The sequence below is a fragment of the Cnephaeus nilssonii genome, assembly GCF_951640355.1.
Source record: "Cnephaeus nilssonii genome assembly, chromosome: 22".
Lineage (NCBI taxonomy): Eukaryota > Metazoa > Chordata > Mammalia > Chiroptera > Vespertilionidae > Cnephaeus > Cnephaeus nilssonii.
This window is the reverse complement of record NC_137093.1, coordinates 21508478-21520189: the sequence shown is the minus strand read 5'-3', so window position 1 is coordinate 21520189 and position 11712 is coordinate 21508478. Positions and strand designations below refer to the sequence as shown.

General features: G+C 40.5%; 1 protein-coding gene across 2 annotated transcripts in view; it reads left to right on the top strand.

Annotated features, from left to right (window-relative positions):
• The first annotated feature begins 44 nt into the window (after positions 1-44).
• NCAPD3 (non-SMC condensin II complex subunit D3) overlaps positions 45-11712 on the top strand; it is a 39011-nt gene continuing 27343 nt past the window's right edge. For both annotated transcript variants that reach the window (XM_079763333.1, XM_079763332.1), the window contains exons 1-11: positions 45-182; positions 2215-2369; positions 3566-3728; positions 5982-6166; positions 6783-6950; positions 7057-7118; positions 7312-7396; positions 8352-8485; positions 10069-10141; positions 10887-11012; positions 11149-11401. In XM_079763333.1, the coding sequence (XP_079619459.1) occupies positions 119-182; positions 2215-2369; positions 3566-3728; positions 5982-6166; positions 6783-6950; positions 7057-7118; positions 7312-7396; positions 8352-8485; positions 10069-10141; positions 10887-11012; positions 11149-11401 (1468 nt within the window). In that variant the 5' untranslated portion in view covers positions 45-118. The remainder of the gene's footprint in view (positions 183-2214; positions 2370-3565; positions 3729-5981; positions 6167-6782; positions 6951-7056; positions 7119-7311; positions 7397-8351; positions 8486-10068; positions 10142-10886; positions 11013-11148; positions 11402-11712) is intronic.

Below are 11712 nucleotides of genomic sequence, written 5' to 3'. Positions count from 1 at the left end.
GATTGGTCGGTGGGAAGCTCTACGTGTTGTGACTGGCCCGCGGGGGCGGCTCGGAGCGCGCGCGGGAGCGAGCTTTGAAAGTTGACCGCAGCGCCGGGGAGCGGGTTTCCGGGTGATCATGGTGGCGCTGCCGGGCCTCGGGAGCGGCCTGCAGCCCTGGTGCCCGGTGGATCTCAGCCCAGGTGAGGAGACGAGGCCTCGAGAATCGGGGAGGCAGGGCGGTGGCATTCTGCGCCCGTGATGCTCTTCAGCCTAGGCCTGGGCTGGGGTGGGGTGGGGTGGAAGTGGGTCGTTTGGCTCTGCAAGGTCTGGGCCCGGCAGATCTGCACTCTCAGCGAGCCGGGTTTAGAACAGAGCTAAAATAGAATCACGTCAAAAAAAAAAAAAAATAAAAAAGAGCTTATGTTGCCCGATATCGTTTAGTTCTTTTGCATGTTTTCTCGGCCTTCCCCTTCTTATTCTGCAAATCTGCACGCTAGGATCCCCTTGGAAGACTCAGATGTGACCTGACAGGTCTTTCCACCTTTCCTGTTTCCCCTTGTTTCCTTAATAAATGGCCAAATCTTGGGCCTGCCATAGGAGAGCCTTCACTCTTCACCGCAGTCTTTTCCAGTCGTGTCATCTTTGGAGTCAGAGATAACTCGGATTGATCTCTTGGCTCTACTGCTTAGCATCCATCAGCAAGTTGCTTAACCTTGCTAAGCCTTGGTTTCCTTATCTGTCAGATGGGACATCAGAGCTACCTCTTAGGGGTTTGTGAAGATTAGTAACCCGTACTGCTGAAAAAAATACTAATAACTCTCACGCTTCACATTTAATATCTACGCTGTAGCTATTTTGTTCATTTTCAATCATGTAGAGGAGACGCATTATATTTTGCAGGTCTTCTTTCAGGCAGTGCATTTTATACCTTTGGAAGCAGTGCTGTGGGAAGCTGCTTGAGGTAGAGTGAGACTCCCTCCTTCAGGGTCAAGTTCAAGTGCAAAAGACGATGGGCAAATTGTATCTAAGGAAGATGGATCTAGTTAACTGCAGGCTTTTTATCCGTTGAGCACAGTATACTGTCAAAACTGTGCAAGAAAGGTTGAGGCCTACCATCTCTGGATATTCTTCATCCATAAAACCCTGCCCAAGGTTTCTCAATCAGTGTGAACAAATATTTAAAGAATATTCATTTGAAGGAGCACCTGGTTTTGTTGTGGTGGTGGTTTTATTCAAACATGTTTGTTAAGCTCATCACCGGGGTACAAAAGAGGCTGGGGAAGATGCTCCCAAAATGCAGAAAAAACGATTAGGCCCTTTCCATTCAACACAGGGAGGCCGAGCCCCTCTCGAATACTGAGGTGAGGCCCCCCGACCCCTCCAAACACAGCAGGAAATAGGCACTCCGCTCAAACACAGGGACACAGCCCTGGTGCATGAGGAAGGATCGGACTTAAGGCTTCTCTATCCCAACATCATCAGAGAAAGGTTAGGTTACAAAGGCAGAGTCCACCTCTCCTGCCACTCAGGGACCCAGGGTGGGGCCTGGAGTGATGGTTCCTTTTGCTCCCTTCTTCGGTTTGCCTTTTCCAAATCACGTCTTTGGGGGGGAGGAGCGGGGGGGGGGGGGGGGGAGGATGGATATGTGCCCTGACCTGGAACCTCCGGCGCTCAACCACTGAGCCACACCGGCTGGGCTCTGTCTGTATTTTGAAATCACTGAATATTTCTCTGAGTGTGGATCTGGCTTGCCTCTTCTAGTTTAAACTTCTTGGGGAAATTGTGTCCTTTTTTTTTTTTTTTAACATGCTAATTATTCTCCAAGGGCCCAATAAAGAATTTTATATGGGCTTATTAAAATAGTTATAAGATTTTCACAAAGGGACATTTGGAGCCATCTTTGATTAACTTCTTTCTTCTCCAGACTGAATGTATGGGAAAGCTGGATCATTAAGTATTTTGAAGTTTCATTCCCCCTAACCGTTTTATGTAAAAAGTGTTTTTTCTCCTTGATATTTTTAGAAGATAACCTAATAACCAAATATCAGTTATAATTAAAAATTATATATTTTCTTAACTTTTTCTGCTCTCCTTTAATTATGCTTATATGATGGTATAATTAAATGTGAGTTGTGCCTAATAAACTTTTCTTGAATCTACCTGGAGTCCAAAAATGATTGGTTTCTTACTTTCTATAGAGCACTTACTGGTTTAATTGCATTTTCCTACCAGAATGGGTGGAAACAGTTTGGGAACTGGACTTCACGGAGACTGAGCCTTTGGATCCCAGCATAGAAGCAGAAATTATCGAGACTGGATTGGATGCATTCACAAAACTCCATGAAAGCCTTTTCCGCTTTGCTACTGAAGAACATGGATCTACAGAGGTAAAAGTTTTTAAAAAAGGAAAGCAAGGAAAATCAAGCTAGCCACGTTTAGGCATTAGAAATAGAATATTAAAAGTCATTATTATCATCTTTTTAGTGAACAGTTCATAAGGAACATGAGAGGAGTAGCATAAAGAATGTGAATCATTCACTGGACTATCCTAATAACTTTTTTCCAGAAGGTTCAGGTATTAATCTGTTATATTTTTTCAAGTCATGACTTAAAAAATTTTTTTTTTCTTTTTACTGATTTTGGAGAGAGAGATGAAGTGGGGGAGAGAGAGAGAGAGGAGAGAGACATTGATTTGTTGGTCCACTTATTTATACATTCATTGGTTGATTCTTATAAGTGTCCTGAGTGGACATTGAACACACAACCTTGGCGTACCAGGACGATGCTCTAATCAGCTGAGCTACCCGGCTAGGGCTTCAAGTCATTACTTTTTCTAATAACAAATTAGAGGAAAAGAATATAGGCCAAAACAAGGGGGATTGGGGGAGGGGTAGGCAGAGACAGGTTAAACCAAAGATAAAACGAAGGCCAAGGAAAATGCAATAACAATTTCAGTATGCCTTAACTTTAAGAAAATCTGATATTATAAATGGAGTAGTTAATTGAATTCAATTGGAACAGAGAGTTCCTTTATTTATTTATTTTCTGAGAGTTCCTTTAAATATTGAGTTCTACCTAGTGTGTTTATTAGTATTTCGTTCATTGATTGCTTTTCAGAAAACTGAAGGGCTAGGTGCCAGAACAAAATGTACCCAAATTCATCAATGGTTCTAATTCCTAGCTGAGGAAATCAGAAATTTAAATGTACATTGATGAATTAGAATGATTGATGAATTTGGGTACAAGGGGTAACTTGTCTGAGTAATCACTAATATAGGTTGTCCGAAAAGTCTCAGTGTCGTTTTTAACTGTAATAATATTAGAAATATATATGCTTCAAACCTAGCAAAAATTTTTTTAAGTTTAATTATTTAAATCTCATATACTTACTTATCTTTGTAATTTTGAATAATGCATTTTTAATTTTTTGTTTTAGTCCTTTGAAGATGGCAAATGTTTATAATTAGGAGCCAGACTGGTCTATTCCCCCCTTTTAAGGCACTAAGTAGGTATTAAAATCAAATAATAGGAGATTTTTACATTTCTGTAATTATTGGCTTTTGTGATTTACTCCTCCCCCCAGATCTTTTGGACCTTCTTCGCTGAGAACAATATTTCTCACCGTGCGCTGGTGGCTTTATTCTATCACTTTGTTCAAACAGTCCATAAGAAAAACGCCAATGTGCAATATCGAGAATATGGCCTTCATGCCGCTGGTCTTTATTTTCTGCTGCTAGAAGTACCAGGTACGTAATTTGACATGATAGGACATATCTTTTGTCATTTAAAGTTTTTCTACATTGTTTTGAGCTCTTTTTAAAAAAAATTTTTTTTTAATCCACACATGAGGATATGTATTTATTTATTTGAGACAGAAAAGGAAAGGAGAGAGAAAAACATCGATGTGAGGGAGAAACATTGATTGATTGCTTCTTGTACTCGCCCTAACTGAGGATCAAACCCACAACCTGGGCATGTGCCCTGACTAGGAATCAAACCTGCCACTTTTGGGTGTAATGGACGATGCTCTGACCAATATTATGCTATGTCGATAACCTGATAGGAATAATCCGACAGGGCCAAGGCTGGAGGGGGAATGTTTCCACACTATAGGGCCTCCACTGCACCCACCCCCACCTCGTATAAAATTCTGTTATTTCCCCTGACTCCCTGTCCACACTGAGGAAAACTGCCGTGGGGCATCTTTGTGTTATAGCTCTCCTATGTGCTGTGGAAAAACAGGCTTAAACCATTCTAAGAAAGCATGAGAAGACCAGCTAGTAATGCTTGATGAGGAAAGCCTAGGCAAGGAATCTACTTATGAGCTTGTTCCACTTCCTTTGTTGTCAGGACACTTAGGTGGCTGTTCCTCCTGTGCGCAGTGAGGGAGTTCCTCCTCCCGCTCATAACTCAGAGCAAAAGAGGGCTGAACATAGAGGGGGATGTAGCCGGAGAACCCAAAGGTTATAGAATAAAGAAAAATCACAGCACTGGTCAGCTTTCCCCCTCATCATGGTTTACAGAAGTGCATTTGCAATAAATGTTAAGGATTTATTCTCTGTGATTTGAAAATTGATTAAAGGATACATAAAGCCTTGAATATTAATTTGTATTGGTTTTTTGTTTTGATTATTTTTTTGTTTGTTTTTTCATTTTTTTAAGTGTTATTGTTTTGTAACAAATTAGCACAAACTGAGCCATTTGCCCTACGTAACTTCATTGTCTCAGTTTCTGAGGTCAGAAGTCCAGGCACGGTGTGGCTGGACTCTCTGCTGGGGTCACACCGACTGAGATCGAGGTGTCAGCCCCAGCAGGTGCTCCTCTGGGGCTCAGTGTCTTCTTCTAAACTCAGTTGTTGGAAGAACTTGTTTCTTTATGGTTGTAGGACCGAGGACCCCTTTCTTGCTGGCTGTTAGCGAGGGAGCTCTCAGCTCCTAGAGGACACCCACTTTTCTTGCCACATGGCCCCTCCAGCAATGGAGACTCTACCCGGGTTGAATCCTCCCCTCATTTTGATTTCCAGTCCTGTCTCTGACTTCCACGCTCAGGTTTAAAGAGCTCAATGATTTGATCAGGCCTCTCGGGAGGGTTTCCCTCCCTTAAGGTCTATGATTTGGGACTTAAATTACATCTGCAAAATCCCTGCAGAGTAGGACTTAAATTAGCATGTGATTGGATAATAGTATTTACGTATGTTTTAATATCAGTTATTGGTGGATTAACCTCATCTGTTTGCAACGTGTGTTGCTCTCCAAGGTCTCCATTGAGTGCTCCAGGGATTAACAAGGTCTCTCTATTGTGCTGGCCAGACTCAAATTTGTATCAGCCCTGTGTGAGCTCTGAAAATTATCCCTCTTCTGACTCCTTAGAAATTGTTGTTTGCTCACTTTTTGCAGTTTTACCCCTGCATGCATAGCTTGTAATCAGCCCTCTGCAGATTGCTGAAGCTCTTTTTCTATGTAGCTTCCTCTTCTCCATTATTCTGCCCCATGAATTCCAACTACCTCTGCCTTTCTGACTTGATTTCTGTAGTCTCACTTAGTAAGACCATAATGATGTGCCTGGGTTCGCCGTTTTTCTACTGCTGTCCAGAAATTGCCTCAAAAATACAAAAACGGGCAATTTTAGGGTTTACTTCATTTGTTTCCCTTATCTTATTTCTATGCCGTGTCTTGCTCCATGTCTTAAAATGATTATTTTAACATTTTTTGGTCTAGTTTTATAGTTGTTCACAGTTAGGAAGACAGGAATAAAACCAGTTACTCCCTCCTGGCCAAATACAGAAATCTTGTTATTTATTTCTGATCAGCACTTTTGCTAACCTATGGCTAAAGTTGAAAATGGTACTTTTTTTTTCTTTTTTTTTTTTTGCAAAAGTGTCATTGTTACTCAAAGTTAGTGCAAATCCTGTTTTTGCTTTTGACATTTTTATCTGTTGTTACAGACATATTTGAAGACAATTAAATCTAACCTGCTTACTCTTTATTCTTTATGAATAGGCAGTGTAGCCAATCAAATATTCCACCCAGTGATGTTTGACAAATGTATACAGATTCTAAAGAAGATCTGGCCTCAGGAATCTAACTGGAGTCGGAAAAGAAGGAAAGAACATCCTAAGAACTCTCAGGCTAATCCAAGAGGGCATAGAAAGAGAGGAAAGCCACCCAGGAAAGAGGATATTGAGGTAAGAAGTAAGAGGAATAATAAAGCATATCTTCACCAACAGGTGATTTAAGAACTAACTTATATTGAAATATGGTTTCAGGCATAATGATTATAATCAAACGGTCCTAAAGTATCATCAGCTCTCCAATAGGACCAAGTTCATTTCTATTTGGCCAGCTTTCAAACCTCCCTATCATCTCTCCTCAGCCTTGTACCCAGGTGTGCTTGACAACTTGCTAACAGGTATTTTTGCCACATTATCTCATTGTCATTAGAGACGGTGGTTGAATTATCCTGAGGACTCAGATCCATAAGAATGTAGAAGAATAGCATTAATTCTAAATTCTTGTATGATTAGGTAGGATGGTAGAGGTTCATTGATGTGAAAATGAAAACTTCTAAGACACATAAGAACCCTCATTGACACAAAAATATAGAGCTACAAAGTATTGTAGCCCTCATCTAAATCCAGTGGTTTACCATTGTGAGCCTGGAGACCTGGAGCAGTCAGGGTCACCTCAGCAACTCAGCCACCCCCTGGCGTTTTCACGGGATTTGATTTGAGTAAATTGAAAACCCTGGGGAAAGTGTTAGGCCTTATTTTACAGCCAGCTATATATTTCTTCATAATCTAGATGGATGAAATTGTAGAAGAACAAGAAGATGAAGAAGACATGAGTTTTTCTGCCTGGGACCTCGGTCAAATTCGAAAAGCCGTCTTTCATCTTTTAAAGAATTTTTTAAGGCTTCTGTCCAAGTTTTCCCTGAAAGAAAAGCCACAGTGTATACAGAATTGTATTGAGGTAAGTGAAAATTCCAAGAAGCTTGGGGCAATCTCAGAGGGCACAGATGAGGGAAATACTTAATGAGTAAGAAAAATCAGGCTGCTTCTTGGTATCTGTTTTCTAGGTCTTTGTGGCATTAACTAATTTTGAGCCAGTTCTTCATGAATTTCATGTTACACAAGCCAGGTGAGCCATTAAATCTCCCAGCGTTAAAATTTAAACAGTATAATAACTTTTGCTCTTAGCTGAAGTATGAATGTCATTTTATTCTAAGTGGCACATAGGTAAAATTTATTCATTTAAATATGGCTTATTAAATAGGGCCATATTTTAAGTAAAATCATACCCATTAACTAATCTTTGCTCTTTTTTTCTTTAGCAACCTTAACCAAGCGAAGTTCATACCAGAACTGGCCTATCATGGATTGTATTTGCTATGCTCCCCAATTCATGGAGGAGACAAGGTAAAAGAGACAAGGATCTAAGTTAGTTATTGATTGAATTGAAGCATGCAAATCATGTAATGGAAAAACATTAGAAGCATTTGATGTAATGGCATTTCAACTTACCAGGCTATTTTCATGACCTTACTATATATCTTCTGTATAATAGGAAGTATAATTAATATATTATTTCTATGTGCTTGAAATGTGGATGTGATAGAATTCACAGTAATACTTTTAATTTCCATGCCCTTTTTAGCATTTAAAAAATAAAATGGATGGAAAAATCTATTCTTTTAGGTCCACAGTATCTCTAAAGATGCAGTGATTTTTAACTGTGGAAGTACTGACTTGATGTTGGACAACTTTGGTTTTAGCCAGGCCTTTAATTCATTAACTTTGGACAGCTTGCCTTTGGAGTCTGTTTTATTATTATAAACTAGAAACAATAATATTACATATAAAATGTAAATGCCTTGCTTACCTCATGGAGTTGTTGTGAGGTTTAAGATTAAATGTGGTAAAATCTAGTAATATACATGAATGCGCTTAATGCAACACCCGGTACATATTAGGTTTTTAGTAAATGTTTTACTTACTGGAGGAATGAATGAATTATCTGAGTAAATTATATGAGATGATACATGGGAAGGTCCTTTGTAAACTTCAGGTAAAACACAAGTGTGAATTATCATTCCTTTTTCCCCCTTGCTATAACGGGATCAGCAGCAGCATCCTTTGCCATCTGGAAAAAGAGCATGCAGAGAGAAACTAGATGATATTCCTATCATTATCTGCAAGCAGTGTTCTCACAGTTTCCATTGTGCGTTTATTGGTAATTATTTAAGAAATACATTCCTAATGGTCAGCCCCAAACCATGTCAACCTGACTAATCTTTAGATGCTGCAAATTGTTGCCTGTGATCTTCAAGGATTCTCTGTTATGCCTTAAATGGAATTTTCTTTTCTCTTCTAGGTCATCAGCTGTGTTTTCCATCAAATGCTAAATGTGATATTAATGTTGGAAGTGGGTGAAGGGTCCCATCATGCCCCCCTTGCTATAACTTCCTCAGCCATCAGCAGCAGAAACCAGGCAGTCCAGTTTATCAGGTGACGCACACAGCTTAGATTGTTACTCTCTCCTCTTTATCACTTTCCCCTTCATCTTCTGGGCCCTTTACTAAAACCAAGATTTCTGACACCTATGGGAACCAACAAATTTCTGGCCTGTTTATGGTTTGGGGGGCGGGGGGCAAAATAGCGCACCTCGTAGCTCACCTAGTTCATGTGGTCGGGGTCACTGTGGTGACCTCCGCCTTGGGGCCTCGTTGAAGGGATAAGGAATCTAGTGCACCAGCCAGCACCAGCCTCCAGCTTGATTGTCCCCAGCTGTGAGGTCAGCCTCCGGGTGATGACAGCGGCTTCTCCTCTGCTCTCCATCGTCTGCTTCCGTATTGACCACTCCTGCAAGTCTGCCGCCTCCTGTTCTTTTTTCTATTTCTCACTTCTCCAGGCCTCTTCCCTTTTGTTCTTTGCCACTTTCCTTGTTTCTTTTCACTTTCCTATTCCCTTCCCCTACAGAAAACACTTGCTTGATTAAAGGAGTTCATTGGTTTTTACTTCGGTAGCAATAATCGATAGACTAATTTTTCCCTCACGAGCCACTTAGCTTCACCTAAAAAGTTTCATGTTTTAGCATTATTGGGAAAGACCTATTGGCCGTCATTGGCCATATAGAATATTTGGTGAAAAAAATCGTGGCCAGTATGCACCTGAGAGTATGTACATTTACGGTACATAATGTGCTTGACGATTTGAGGGTGGTGGAATCCATAGATAGACTGTCATTAAATAAATAAGACGTTGCAAGTGGAAACCCTCACTTTGGCTTTTCTGTCAGAGCTCATGATGCAGTAGTATCCATATAACGGTACAAACTTCACCCTACACATGGGTCCAATCTGGGCATAATAGTAATTTCTTCTTGGGCTAAAGTTTGGAGAGAGACTATTACAAATGCATTGAAGTAGTTGCATTTCAACGAGCTACCATGAGGTGGTACTGTGTCTTAGTCTATTTACCCCAAAATTATGTCTTTTCGAATCTTCATAGGAAATATACTAAGTAGTGCAATTAGTCCTGTGGAGATTGCACATTCGCTCCTCCCTGACCGCCGCTGTCTACTTGGCAGCAGCTCTCCACAACCATGCCTGAGAGGAGGAGATGGGGTTCTGCTACGGCACTTTATGTCTTTACTCTCTAGTCACCGAAACCAACAGGTTTTTTTTAAAGTTTATGACACTAATGCTTTATATTTCATTTTGCTATTTGCTTTATTTTTTAAAAAATATATTTTATTGATTTTTTACAGAGAGGAAGGGAGAGGGATAGAGAGTTAGAAACATTGATGAGAGAGAAACATCGATCAGCTGCCTCCTGCACTTTCCCTACTGGGGTTGTGCCCGCAACCAAGGTACATGCCCCTGACCGGAATCGAACCTGGGACCCTGCAGTCCGCAGGCCAACGCTCTATCCACTGAGCCAAACCAGTTAGGGCAAACAGGTTGTTTTTACTATTGAGGATTTCTAACACATAGGATTAGTGGGATTTGGAAGAGTCAAGGAAAATGTGACTGTTTCGTTGTAATTATAGGTATATTGTAAACAGAGGATGTGCTCTTTTTTTTTCATAGCTCACTTGTGGATGAACTAAAGGAAAGTATATTCCCAGTTCTTCGTATCTTACTCCAGCACATCTGTGCCAAGGTACCAGTTGCTTTTGTAATAATAAGAATAATTGTTAAATATTTAATATGTATGAAGTTAAATGTGTGTGTTTGTGTGTTTGTATGCTTGGTAATGAGTCTGTGTCATTACTAAACATAATTTTACTTAATATATTCACTAGCTGTTCTCCTAGACAGTGTCCTTTCGGGAATTAAAAAAAAACCTTCTAATTTTGGAAGTTTTCAAATGTATAAAGAAATGAAGGGACTAGGGTGATGAGCACCCATCTTCAACAATTTTGTGTCACTTGTACCCCAAAAAGATATTACTCCTGCACACTAGATTTTTTAAAACAAATTCCTTCATATTCTTTTATATATAAATATTTCTGTGTATCTCTAAAGAATACGCACTCCTTAAGAACATAATCACAGAATACACAGTGATACTTTAAAGCCACCCAGTATCCAGTTAACGTTCACATTTCTATGATTATCTCGTGAGTTTTTATACCTGTTAGGAGAAATGATTCTTCACTTAAACTTGATGGATTCTAGGGGTCCATAAACTCGTTGCAGTCATGTGTTAAATTTGTATTTCTGAGGAGAGGTCCTACAGATTTCTTAGAGGTTAGTTTTTCAAGGGCTCTGAAACCTAAAATGTGTTGGCCATTTCTGTAACACTTGATCCCCGAACTAGTCGCAGTTACACCCACTAACTTTCCGCTTGTGTCACAGCGTGTTTCAGTTGCCAGGTGAGCAGCTTCTCAACACTTGTGTTCCAGGTGGTAGATAAATCGGAGTATCGGACCTACGCAGCTCAGTCCCTGGTACAGCTGCTCAGCAAACTTCCTTGCGGGGAATATGCTACATTTATTGCCTGGCTTTACAGATATTCACGAAGCTCCAAGGTAAGGGAATACAGCTGCAATAAAATCTTGGTTCCTGGTTCTGCAGCCTTCTAATGACAGCCAGATCCGAATGTACACGGGATCCTTCGGTTTTCATGACTGTGTGATGGAGATTCTTATGATTTTGCTCTACCAGATCCCACACCGGGTTTTTACTCTTGATGTTGCCTTGGCCCTGTTGGAACTGCCGGAAAGAGAGGCGGATCACACACTGTCCTCGGAGCATCAGAAGTTCTTAAAGCATAAGTTCTTGGTGCAGGACATAATGTTTGACCGCTGTTTAGACAAGGCACCAACTGTCCGCAGCAAGGCATTGTCCAGTTTCGCACATTGCCTGGAGTTGTCTGCTAACAGCACATCGGAGAGCATACTGGAATTTCTGGTTAACAGTAAGTGACATGGAATTGGTCTTACGCTTGTCAAAAAATTGGACTTCAACCAAAGGACTTGTATGCATGCATATAAGCTTAACCAATAGACACAGACACCAGGGGGGTGAGGTCATGAGTGAGAGGGGTGGGGGGGGGGGGGGGCAAAGGGGAGATAAGGACACATATGTAATACCTTAATAATAAAGAAAAAAAATTGGACTTTAGGGACTCATTCTTTGTTGTGGCAAAAATAGTTGTCTTTACTCTTGATATACTTTCATTCTTACAAACGTATCTCAGTATATTGCATTGTTGAATAACTTTTTAGA